The following is a 13,784-nucleotide window of genomic DNA, read 5'->3' as shown; positions in this document are numbered from 1 at the left end:
CATTTCTAAGCTGCAGGGGCTCCTGACGCTGAGCCTCACCCCCATGCCCCTTACAAACTCTCCATCTCGGCATAGAAAGAAATTCGAGGGCTCAAGAACCAACACAGCATTACTATATCCTTGCCTGGCGTCAGGTTCAGGAACCCATCTGCCTGAATACAGAGAACATTGCTGTCTGGCAGGAAACCCTCGAACCTCAGCGACATGAACGCATCAAGAGCTGGCTTCGGTTGCTCTCTTACAGAAGGCAATATCAATTTCTTAATCAAATGCACATCACATCTGTGTTGCCATTTCCATTCACTATTAGCTTAAGAACTATATAACGTAGCAGTTTGGGGGTCTTCATTAACATCTGTCTGATGCATTCAGTGAGAAACCTGTATGTCGTACACAGCCACCTATTTTGAGACCTGAAGTCATGAAATTCTGCTGCAGCCAAACTTATAAATTAACCAGAGGGCATGAACCCCACCCCCCAAGTGTTTCTTGTTCTCCAACAGTGACTCCAACCTGATTGTGGGCTTGCGTCACTGGCAACGTTTTCATTTATTTAGAAATTCAATCTGTGCATCAAAAGTGTACAAGCCCATGGGTCACTGAGTATGAGGCTCTGATGGTACACACCAGGGTTAAACCTAACCGCAGCACCAACCATCGCGGCCAAGGAAACACAGACAGCTCGGGCCTCAGCAGTAGCCCAGGCCTTATACAATCATTTAACCTGTTTTCCACCTCAGGCTTCAACGCCAGAGCACAGGGTTTAGAAAGCAGGAAGCAAAACAGAAGCCCATTACATCACAAACTAAACGCAGTGTTCCCCACCGGTGAAGGCAGCCAACAGGGCACTAGTTCTACATTTCACCTGAGTGCAATGGGCTAAGTGTTTCTGGTGCTGAGTAATTTTTCCATAAACCCTCAGCTTGACCCAGGCTGGCTAACGGAATCTTTGTGGAGGGTCGTGGTTCCCCTGGATATGCTGCCACTGTGAGGCTCAGACCACAACTACTTGTGGAAACTAATTGCACATCCCTGTCAGAACTCCCCCTCAACTTTCTGCATTGCTCATAAACTCTTCTCAAATCTAAGCCTCAATCCTCAGGCCTCTGTGCTCCAGCAAATGAGATTGGATATTTGGGTTTGCACTGGGAACGGCGCAGCACAGACGACCTTCTGCCTTTTCTCACCTGCCTGCAACTGTTGTGTTGCAGGTGCAAAGCTCCAAGTGCAAACATCCCCAGCCTACTTGCAAAAGTGTGGCTTTTGGCAAGTGACTCCCAGCTTCCTCAATTCAAAAAACAGAAAATATTCCTGTCTGACAGTTATGTAAAACTAATTAATTACCATGCTTTGGAGACTGTGGCTTTTGAAATAAAATCCACCCCAACTTACTAAGATTAGAAATTAAATGGAGTTTGATATTGATTTTTAAAGGGAAAAACTGCCCCGACTTTTGTTTAAAACACATCGCCTTTACTACTTCAAGGGGCTAATTTTTCAAAAGGATCACAACAAAAAGCAGCAGCACTAGGTATCTATTGTTAGTGTTTAGACTAAAAGGTAAGAGAAAGCAAAGTAAAATTTTTAAAATGTTTCCCATTATCTCAAATATTCAACACAAATATCATTATTATATTTTCATTTTTGCAGGATTTTGAAATCTAGCTATACCTTTCCCATTCTCTGAAGTCTGCTTATTTTCAAAATGAAAATAAATCATGCATTTAAATCTGTGATTTAATAAGCTTTCTCTAGCTCCGAGTTGTTCTATTAAAATTAATTCTATTAAGCAACAAAAATAATACTCATAAACTGCCTGCCTCTATACAAGCAGTTTGCTTTCTGATAGCTTCCTTGCTATATTTAGGAGGGTCAGAGTGAGCTATTTTCGTTCCTGTGAAAGTCAGAGTTGAGAAGAATTTCTCCTCTCTTATTCTTACAGATATCTTCCTTCCACGGCACCGACAGAACTTACCTTACTCTTATACCTCTGGTCTCCCAGTTTTAACTGAACAAACATCTCGGCCATGCTCCCATACGAGACGTTCCTGCCTTCCAGCAGCGTGATACTTATAATCCCGTTCCAGAGTTGGTTCTTTTTCAAGGACTCTGAGAGCCGTAGGTTGCGTATCAAAGAGGACTAAGAAAAACAAACAGAGGACGTATAAATGCGCTGATAATTCTGGACAGTGGCGCTGGTGATCACAGGGATCCCTGCTTTCCACACCCGATAATGAGAACTGGCACTCTCCACTGGTTTTGCAAACCTGTAGTCACAGTGATGTGCCGCGCTTGGACTTGGAACAACATCGCAAAGGATGAGCACAGGCATCCCTTTGATTGACGCTGGCCTGGCCTCCCCCCGGTGTGATCTTTGGTAGGAGCAACCTCAAATGGGCCTTTAGCTATGTTAGTAGTAGGAAGGAAAGCAAAGCATTATGGGAAAGAGATCAGCAGGAGGCAGGGAGACCAAAAACCCAGGGGCATTCAGAAACAGTGGTTTTGCATTTTCCATCACATTCAAAACTGTCCCAACTTTCCCTTATTCCTTAGGCTACTAAGAAAAACCCCAGACCAACTTTAAATGCAGCCTGTAATGGCCTCCCTCGCCAAATGGGCTTTGCAGCACCAGCCAAGTGGGGTGGGATGGGAGGAGGTCGAGGAGGGGGATGGAAGACATGCATCTCACAGCACTCGGGACCCAGAGGGGTGTGGTAGCTGTTCCATTCATTTTTCCTTTTCTTCAATTATGGTATTCACACACACACACACACACATTCACACCTCAAACACATTGTAGTAAAAAGTTAAACAGCCCCTTTAATTGGGAAGAAGATGATCACACTTCGTACTTAAGTTCTATCGTGTAAATTTTTAAGCATACACCAAGGTAAAGAGAACAGTATAAATCTCTACATACTTCATCACCAGGTTCAACATTTTGCTATTTCATCTAGCGCTTCATTATTTCTGGCTTTCATATTGTGTTTTAAAGAGGGTGGGGAAGACAGCTGCCAGCTGAGTGGTTATTCTAATACCTGCAGGGTCCAGGCAGCCAATATAAGGTCTCCCACATGAGAGGCAAGAACCCAACCACTTGCATGATCACTGCAGCCTCCCAGGGTTTACAAGGGGGAAGCCGGAGTCAGGAGCCAAGCCAGGGTTTACAAGAGGGAAGCCGGAGTCAGGAGCCAAGCCAGGGAACACACACAGGAACTCCGATAGAGAAAGTGAGCATCCGAACTGGCCTCTCAACCACTCGGTCAAGCGCCCACCCTGGCTGAAACATTTTAAAGCAAAACCCGTATGGATGATGACAGAACCATGACGCCATGACCACTGTATGCCACTAAGCCCCCAGGGCGTATCTGCATTTGCTCAGTGGTCTCAACAACGCCTTTTCATGGCAAGGGGTTGGACTTAGGGCTTCCACACGCCCCATCTGCTGCCTGTAGCTGGTGCAGTTCACTCAGCACAGCCCAGGCTTCTCTCCTGGAGGAGAAAGAAGTGGGTTAAAGGGTTGAAGCGCTCTGGGCAGCAGTCAAGCAATGAATCTTGAACAGTGTATATCCCCTCCTGTCACCCGCTCGCTATGTCTTCAGGATCATTTAGACACCAATTTTCTCCAACACCAGTTAGTCATAATTTATCACAACAAATGGGAAGGCAGGGCCATATTAATTATCTAGCAGCTTACCTCATCCAACTACATCACGCCATCCTCTCAAACTGTGCAACAATGCCACCCCAGGCCTTCTGTCGGCCAGTTTAGAGGACTCAAGACAAAGCATACTTAAGGAAATGCCTGCTCCCAAGCTTGCAATCCATGCTGCATTTCTCCTCCCTCCCTGTCTGTCTCTCGCTCGCTCTCTCACACACACACATGCACATACATATATTTTGAAAGTGCCAAGACAGAGAAAGAGGGCAAATAAGGGAAGAACTGATTTTTCAAAGGAAAATATGGAGAACTCACATAATTTTTAACTCCTATTTACAGCTGGATTTTGCATAGAACATATTTATTAGCAAAGGTTTAGGAAAGCCAAAAATCAACCCGTGTTATACTTGTTAAAAGTATATCACATATCAATATATAAGCTGAGGGGTGTGTGTGTATATCTATATAGTTGTAGACATAAGAAGTACATGGGTTGGAAACTTCTACCTTTAAAACGAAAATGGGATTTTTGATTCATATATCATACTGCAATTCCTTTCTCTTCTTCGTCTTGAAGTTTGACTTGCCAACCAACATGCTAAAGCATGACCTGTCCCACGGCCATGCTTCAGAGTTCCGACAGATATATTCCTCCCCAAACACTGCAACTATTTCAAAATCCTTTTCATAAAACAGGGAGTCGTGTCCGCAAAGGATCAAAGGGCATCCCACAGTGTGGCAGCTGCATAAGACAAATGGCAGCACTTCCATGAAATATGCCCTAAAATAATGTTGTGGCTTGGTATGTCCTAATTTCAAATTGGATGTTTATCTTGGAAAGGCTTCTATCTAACTTGTCCATAAAACAGCCCCACTTAGCTCTAGGAGCTCTGTGAAAATGGAATCCAAAGCTGGTTATTAAGGGGCCTGCAGATAGGCTCCATATGGCCAAACAGCATGTGAGGGCAAGGCGGAGACCGGGACCAGGCGAGGCTTGGCTGGGGCTCCTGATCTATCCGTGGACACCCGTTCCATTACGCCACAACATCTGGATTATTGCTTGTAACGTCCCTGGGAGATATCCACTTCCCATCAAAGCCTTTATCTATCTCGGTCGGACTTTGAACATTTTAGTCTTTAACGCAGTTGCGTTTGATCTGATGGAGTTGCTCTTTGCCGTCCAAGATTTTTTTTTTCCATCTTCCTAAAAGTGGGGTGGAGAGGGAAAGGATTTATTACAGAGTTCACAGGGAAGAACACAAGGTCCTTATCCGACGTACTTCACCCTAAATAGTTCTGCAAATGCCACGATACATTTATCTCCAATATAAGACCTCATCTGTGGGCCACGCATTCTGGGCTAGGGGTGTGAGCGTGGGTGTGCTTTGGAAATTCTTAGGCGTGAGCAGGCATAAGAGTGCCTGTGGCTGGGGCAGCATCTGGGCCATCCTCTGTGTGCCGCGGTGCAGGCCTGGCCTCTCTGAGTCTTTGTTGCCCTTCAGACCCTCCTGTCCTCCCTACCATGAATTGACTCATCTGCACTCAGTTAGCCGAATAGCTCGGGTTTCCACGCCTGTGCCCGAGCCTGTGTGTGAAATTTGTCATCTTAATGCTGCCTGGAACGGGAAAGCAGAGAAGGAAATGACCCATCAAAGGGGAAGCCCACCCCACCTGAAGGCAAACACACACCAGGAGATAGCGCGAGGTTGCTGGGTCCTGACCCTAATTCCTCTGCAGCCATCAGGGAGAAAATACAGCGCATCAGGGTTCTGTTATGTTTCTCCTTCCTCTCGCAGGATCAGACCTTTTAGTCTTTCCTAGTTGATTCATTCTCCCGCTCTCTTCCTCAGCCCCCATCCCACCCAATGCTCACCCCTGCTCCAGAGACAGAATGTGACTTCCCTCCAAAGACATGCGCTAGGGACCGACAGCAAGAAAGGAGTGGTATTCATGAGAGATGCATTGATTGTCGCAAAGATTAAACAGCCTTGAAAATGCTAATTTCCTCCGGGTCATGGCAATCCCAAGGTCAAGGCAAGGATGGGAAGAAAAGGCGAGAGAATGAAAGAAGTGAAAGCATACACTGTGGAGTTCCCGCTCCCTTTACATTGGAGGGGAATCTTCAGAAATGTCTGATCCAGGAGGAGACAGGTGCTCAACACAGGGGGTGACCTACCATCTCTGAGACCCATGGAATGGACCGCAGCTCAGCTGTGTGCATTATCCAAACGTGATGTCTGAGGGGCATGCTGGGGAGAGGGTGATATGGGTTCCTTGTTGTGACTGCAGAGAAAAACCAGGAATGACAGACAGGTGAGATCAGCGTGTCCCTTCTGCCCCGAGCCAGCAAGAGTGGCAAAGAGGTCTGGAGTAGAGAAAGACCCAGACAGGAGGCCATGGAGGCGGCAGCTGGGCCTGCAGCCCTCACAATCGAACCAAGAGTTCACTACTATGCCTTGGTCTAGCCCTGAACACGCTGATCAAAATCTCAGTTGATTATCCAAAATATTAACAAAATACCAAAAGAAAAACAGAGAGCGAGAGGGAGAGGACGAGCTGAGAAAAAGCCATGAAGTGTACCTATTGCATACCAAATGTTGTGCATGTACATTTTATAAGGTGGTCAGCCCTTGTTGTCATGGCATCCTATTTGGAATCTCATTTTTCCAAAGCCATTCTGAGAAAGCAGGTGCCAATGGAAATTACTTTCATCAAAGTAAAACGAAGAGTACAGCAAGACTCTAACTATACTAACTGCCGTTTTGAAAAGTGAAGGGAAAACGTTCAGCCTGTAAAGCTTTCACCGAGCTCCCCCTTTCAAGCTCTCGGAACATGTAAAACTACTGTTCCTTGTCAACAGCTCTGTAGCAAGACATGAGAAGATCCATCCCTGATGGAGCAGCTCCCAGGCATCGGCCTTCTTGGCAGCCTCTTATATCATCTGAAGAGCACGCTGGAGGCATAAATCCTCCCCGGACTCCACGGACATCTTTGCATGAGGATGTAAAGAAAGCCTTTTAAATTCCCCACATGTCCATGTCCATGTCCATGGAAGATAAGATTTATATTTGTAGCTGAAAACTGTATCACAGTTCCATGGATGTGAGTAATCTATGTGTACAAATACATTAGCTGGCGATAATGCATTAGCGTTTTATTAAACTGCATATTTTTAATTATAAGGGAATAGCATCCTTCAAGTTTTGCACTTAAAATTAGATTAGCTGAAGATTAAAAGCATAGATAAAGGCTGGGAATAGCCAATGACTCTGGAGTTTAGGATGGGAAAATATTTCAATATGTTTCCTACTAGGAACAAAGAAAACAATACTAAAGGTCAAGCAAGTCAACAATACTTTCTCTTTTCCCTGACCTCTAGGCAACTCCAGGTCAAACGTTGTGCTCCTATGCATCAGTATTTTCCATCTAATATTTCTTAATTCATCCTTCTGGCCTTCACATTGCTGTTCCATTTTCTGTTTCTCACCATTTCTTAAAATAACTTTGAAAGCACCTCCACCCAGAGCAGAAGGCAGGTGCAGGCTGGCACCTCAGCCTGAGCACACCTGTGCATTTCACGTCACAGGCACCACCTGCCTGGCCTCTAACCCCAGCCCTTCTCCATCCAAACAGTGAGTGGCCACCACTACTGGCCCACAAAGCTGCCCCTCCTGGCCTCCAGCTTTGCCTCCCCCTCTTCCCAGCATCCCACTCCATGCTCTTGTCCATCTCTCCATGGGGAGCCTCACACTGGATTGTGCTCCAGAGCCACCTGGGGTCCTGTTCAAAGACGCTGCATTGCTAACGACTGCCAGATGCAGAAGGCCCAGGGGCCAGGTCCTGAAGACCAATTGCTTAGAGATTTGTATTAAACTGTTCGGAGTCTTTGTCCTGAGCCACACATTAGACTGGGAAGGAATCTCAACTCATTATCTCCTCCTTCTCATTCAGTAAGATTCACTCCAGGCCTCTCTGAAAAGCTCCCCAAGCCTGCCATCCAGCCCATCCTGCTCTCCTGCAAGGTCACTATAGAACTGCACTGCACCTCCCAACTATCCCATTTCTCTACTTCTCTCCTACTAGCCCATCGATTCTAAGTCTTTGTCTCTGCTCACCCAGAGGTTTGGGGGCAAGACTGAGTCTAATTCACTGACAGGAAGAGCTGACGTGATATTTAGGAATGCAGGGTCCCTGTCCTCCTGGCTCAGAGCACACCACGCTTAGAGAACCCCGGCAGACTGATGGTCAGACCTGAACAAGACTGCAGGCTCTGGAAGGGAAGAAAGCCTCTAAAGGCCAGTCTGCCCAGGCCAGTGCTGAACTGGACTTCACAACGCACAGAAATATCAGGGTTAACCCAACCAGTAGTGGGCTTGTGCAGAGCCACATCTAGGTAGTCAGAGAGACAGGGAGATAGATGATCCATAAATAGATGATAGACACATGAAAGAGACGACAGCTGAGACGCTGGTATGCTTGGGATCATAGATAAGATACATGCATACATATGCAGTTTGGATGTAGATTATATATACAGATGAGAAAGACAGAAAATATATAGAGGGGTGTTCCTTCCAAAACTCTTTGATGGCTCACTTTCAATGTAAGTTCTCCCATGACAACTAGCCTGTGCCAAACCCCTCATTGTATGAGGCCAGCTGGAGGTCAGCTGACGGGGCCCCAGAAAATGTTGCGCGCAGAAGTCAGCCTCTACAAAACCAGAGGAAATGAAATGAAAGAACTCGAGGTCATAGTCAAAGTGGAAGTTCTCTCCTCCCTTCAGAGAAAGGTACCTCCTTCTGTGATGACCTGTTCTTTCCACTGGGATCTCACTCACAGAGATCATTCATATAGGTTGGTTTTTTTGTTTGTTTTTTTGCTACAGTGTCTTGGCTTTCCATGCCTAAAATACTCTCATGGGCTCTTCAGCCAGATCCGAATGCCTTAAGGGCTGATTCTGAGGCCAGAGTGCTGTTTAGGACATCTGCCATTCTATGAGTCTGCTCTGTATCCCACTTCCCATGTTGGATCATTCTCTCCCTTTTTTATTCACCCAGTATTTGCAGACACTAGTCTTCTTTTAATGCTGTAACTAGTACTCAAACAGTATTTTACACTTTGTGTTTCTGTGTGGGTGCAAACTGTTGAAATCTTTACTTAATATATGCCGAATTGATCTTCTGTATATAAAGAGAATTGAAAATGAATCTTGATGTGAATGGAAGGGGAGAGGGAGCAGGAGAGGGAAGGGTTGCGGATGGGAGGGAAGTTGGGGGGGAAAAGCCACCGTAATTCAAAAACTGTATTCGGAAATTTATATTCATTAAATAAAACTTAAAAAAAAAAAGAACATGAGAACAAACAGGCCTGAAATTGGTACCACTAGCCAATTTCAAACAGAAAACCACGATCTACCAAATATTGGGTATGTCTGCTGCCTCAGATAGCCGACATATAAACGTGTAAAGGGGTACATCAGAAGAGGGACAGTGTAGACGTATGCACGTATCTCAGTGAATTCATGACTCAAAGCCACGGTCTTCAGACTCGGCCCTCTGCAGGTGCAATGACAGGAGTGGCAGTGTGAGTGTACATGTGTGTGCATGTGCAAACTTTCTGAATATAGTTATGTGCCAATTCCATTTCTATCATTTTTCTTCCCCTTTTAGTCTCTGACATAAGAGGAGTAGCTGCAGTTACTTAACTGTATAACCATCATACACATTAGCAAAGGAAAAAGCAAGGCTTACATACAGATGTATTCAGAGTTGCTAGTATGTGCAATAAATACAATGAGAGGGAACGAGGGACCTGATGTCCTATTTTAAATGGATTTACCAATTCTCACTTAAATGCTCATTTTAAATCTTGTGGATGACATCTAATCCCAACCCTAAAGGAAATGCGTATTTACTACACTGATATCCAGGGCAGATAGTAAGAAAACAGTTTGGGAGACAGTCCACAATGTGCACTTTAGGCATCAGAGCAGGATGTAGAATTACAAAGTTGTGGATTAAGAAGCTGTTATCTAAACAGTTATTATAACAAGTTTGCGGTGGAAAGCCAGCAATATTTTACACGGAACACATTCCCTAGTATGAATAAAAACTGTCACCTCATAGGCCAGTAACCTTATTTAGGTCAAACTATTCCCTAAAGTCAAATAGAATATGAAATTCTAAAGCAGAAGTTTACAGTGTAAAGATATTTTGGCTGCTCGTACAGAGTATGAATCGGAGTCCACAGAATTCCCTCGCGACTCATTCTCATCAGCCAAACTAGAAACTTCCCACATTTCTCCTTAAAACTGCCGCCTCCCAGAAGCCACAAAGGGGAGAATCGCCATCGTTCACCGACACACAGCTGGCAGGTCTCAGATACCATCACACATAGCTGTCAATGAACTCGCTTCATGTACAATTCCACCAAACAATTATATTATGTTGGACATTTATTACATCCCTGAGCCCCGAAATCCTAGAAACTGCCATCACAGGACACAAACAGCCGAGCCGGGCCCAGAGGCCAAACAAACCCCGCAGTACACAAATAAATACTGCTCTCCCGCGCCTCTCTGCCTTCCACAGGATGATGTCTTCATCCCGGCCAGCAGCGTTTTCCTCTCCCTCCCTGTGCCTTCGGCCGTTCTTCCATAACCTCTCCCATCCCCCTCGGCTCCAATATTCCCCAAGCTCACAATTTCTCTCTCTAGCCTTTATGTTCCTCTGCAAACTGCCCGAGCTCCTCCACAGGCCGCCGCTCCCTAACTAAAGATGGTTATTGATGGACAGTAGCAGTGTTTTAGTGCAGCGGCAGAATCAATAAACGAGAAAATACTGCTTTGTCAGGCTTCACCAGAGCATTCTGGGAAACTTTACAGCTTTGGGTGGTGACAAACGCTTCCTCCAGCGAGCAGCAGCCCGGCTGCCTCGGGCCTGGAGAAGCGATCTCCCTCTCCCCTCTAGTGACAGCAGAGCAGCAAGGCAGGCGCTGCAGGATTTCCCAGACAGCCTGCCCTGGTTATTTATCGTCTCTTCATTTTATTTCTGAAAAAGAAAAGAACTAGAGTCTTGGGAGCCAACTGAACTGGTCGGATAACAAAGGACCCTGTGGGAGCCTTCTCCACAGGGCCCAAGGCAGGTTTCTACGTTAGGAATTTCAGCCAGAGCTTCAGCTCCTTTGCGTTTGCAAAGTGTGGCTTTCTCCCCAAGTGACTGCTGCTTGCAAGTTAAAATGTTCTCTCTCTCTCTCTCTCTCACACACTCACTCTCTCTCACACACACACACACACCCCTCCCCTCACAACTCACAACACGTTTCTGCTGGAAGTGCTTACAATTTCAAACGCCTGATTTCATAATAAAATAAGCATCTGAGGTACCATGAGGTTAGAAATCAGAGGTGGTGTGTATGTGTGCAGATGGGCAAGTGTGCAAACACACACACACAGCAACTGTCAGCACAGCCACTTCCCTCCACACACACACACATACACACACACACACCTCCCCTCACCACAGCCTTTCGGAAATTCAGCTGGACAAACAGACTAAAATGCCGTATTGTTTAATAGGAATTCCTTTTATGGTTGATTATTTCTCTCTAACTCATGATAGAGTTGCTAAATTCAGTTGTAAATACTTTTTTGGCTTATTTTTACCTAATTTTCATAGTTGGTCCCTTAAGTCACAATCTGCTAATTAGTAAGTTGATAAAATTAAGAATGCAACCCTAATTTGGTATTCACTTTTTAAATTATGCAGTATTGTTTAATTACCTAAAGAGATATTAACAACATAAAACCATCACCAGTAGTCTGTGAAGAGATTTTTAAAGAAACTCTTGCCAAAAAAGTAACACGTGGTGTTTTTAGAAGATACAACAGAGACATAACACACATCACCTATTCTTCTCATTCCTTACAGTATTCCTACAACACAAATCCCGGTTTGCATCCAATGGTAAATGACTTTCCAAACTACAAAACCTTACACAGTACACGGTCAATTATCCAAGCGTAATTAAGGATTGCATTCTAACAGGGCCTGTAAATATAAAATGTCAACCACAAAAATAGGTGAAAAATCAAACATCCGGCTATGCCCTTATTAAGTGGAAATGTTAAAGAAAAGTTTTTCTCTTCCCACTGGAAATGGAAGAAGAAAAGGATCCACCGTATGCAAAGGTTTAGTGGTATCAACTATTACATTCGCATTTCCTACAGATTCCACCAGATAAATAATTTTTTTAAAAAAGTACACATACCTTGCTGGCACTTAACCGCTTCCGATTTGACCACTGCTGAGAATGGTGTCCAACAAATGGTGGAAGTGGCAAAATGAAACAAAGCAAAACAGCAACATTAATAGTGTATTCTACCATGCTAGATAGCACAGAGTACACCTAGAGGGGCAATACCCAAGTTCTGAGTTACACAAAAAGCACATTTTAGCAAGAAAATGTAAACAAAGAAATGCATTAGTGGTATTAGATCATTTTCTCATAGCATGAAAAGGCGTGCCACCTGAGTATCATTCAACCCTCAGAAGTAATTTAGATTATCTTAAAAACAGTACAATTTTACTTCTAAAAAATGGAAAAAACAAGTTTCTCCTACTTGAAATATTCAGCTAACATGTGAAAATGTTTATGAAATTCATGATCAATGCCAGTTCATGTTTAGCTTTCCAGTTTTACAAACCCGAAAATAATTCCCCTCTTACTAATTAAGTCTCAAATTCAGAATCACAGAGGAACTATGAATCATTGTCCAACTTAGAAAAAATAGTTAATGCAGCACTGAGCAATGGAAAAAAAAACTCTGAAGAGCAAAAAACTTCAGCCTGAGAAAACAGCACTGAGGGGAAAACCTCTGACAGCAGCAGACTCCAAGCCCTGTTCTGCTTTATCCTTCTAAGGTTGGTGAATTTTGCCACAGTTGAAATTCTCTCTCTCCTGTCACCAAACAGTTCAGTCTTGCCAAGCACTCTGGCTGGCTGACCAGCTAACTGGTTGTTAAAACTTGGACAAATTCAGGAGATTACAACTTAATCATGAACCTAATTGAGCAGACAACATTAAGTCTTATGCTTAAGAACAAAAATATACTCAGGAAAATGACCTATACATTTTGCCAATATGTTTTTCCAATAAATTAGAAACTGGAAAATAAACAGTACCAAAGGGAAATCCAATTTTAGTCCTTTATCCAGCAGTTAGAAATACTGATACAGAATGATTTAAAAATAACACTTACCCTGTTGAAAACTTGAGTTCTACATTCTGCACGTGACGGAGCGACAGGTACTACAACCTGGATCTTAAAATCAGTGTTTTGTTTTCTTTTTCACAATCTGGTAACAACTATTTTAATCCAAACCAACTGCCTCAATTAATTACCATCTTCTGGGTACACAGGGTTATTTAGGACCCTGCCACATAACTCACTCGACTTTTATAACAATCATAACAGATAAACACAACAGAACGGAACACAATGGAAACTACTGCTATTCACTAACTTTGGTGCCACAGAATAGCGCCCATTCAGGGGCTCTACCCTATACCAATCACCATACTAATAATCGTAGTCTCCACAACTCTGGACAACAGACACACCTTTTAGCCCCACTTCACAGACGAAGAAATCGTAGCTGAGAGAGGTTAAATAATTCTGTGAATTTGACCAGACCACCAGGAAGCTGGGACTCAAACCCAGGCCGTCTGACCACAGAGCCCATAGTGTCAAGGGTACTTAGTTATTTCTGCAAAGACAGGGAAAGAGGCAGCCTCTTCTCAGCCTTCCAGCCCGTGTCTTACTCCCAGCCACACCGCACTCAGGCACGTTTAAGTCCCTGTTCTTGGGGATACATTCACCCATGTTTTGCACCTGTCAAGGTTTTGTCAGCTTGCTTCTACAGCCACAAAGACACCCTCAATGGCGATGGAAAGAAAAGTGGGTGCAAAACTCAGAAACCAAACTGAAATGTCTCAGTTTAAAATACAATGTAAATTCACAAATTATCCCAGTGTATTGCTCTCCATTCATATTTCTACTTAAAATCCCAATATAAAAATGCTTTTAAATAGTAACTCAAACTCTACAAAAAGAACTTTATGA

The 13,784-nt window shown here is 44.1% G+C and overlaps 1 protein-coding gene across 4 annotated transcripts in view; it reads right to left on the bottom strand.

The window, feature by feature from the left end:
- The window catches only part of MCTP2 (multiple C2 and transmembrane domain containing 2), a 179,245-nt gene that overhangs the window by 119,736 nt on the left and 45,725 nt on the right, over window positions 1-13,784 (bottom strand). For all 4 annotated transcript variants that reach the window (XM_062204541.1, XM_062204542.1, XM_062204543.1 and 1 more), the window contains exons 7-8: window positions 11,930-11,965; window positions 1,976-2,140 (exon numbers count right to left, since the gene is read on the bottom strand). In XM_062204541.1, the coding sequence (XP_062060525.1) occupies window positions 1,976-2,140; window positions 11,930-11,965 (201 nt within the window). The remainder of the gene's footprint in view (window positions 1-1,975; window positions 2,141-11,929; window positions 11,966-13,784) is intronic.

Source organism: Lepus europaeus, chromosome 11 (assembly GCF_033115175.1).
Source record: "Lepus europaeus isolate LE1 chromosome 11, mLepTim1.pri, whole genome shotgun sequence".
NCBI classification, from domain to species: domain Eukaryota; kingdom Metazoa; phylum Chordata; class Mammalia; order Lagomorpha; family Leporidae; genus Lepus; species Lepus europaeus.
The sequence above is the reverse complement of the archived record's forward strand: the minus strand, read 5'-3'. Positions and strand labels throughout refer to the sequence as shown.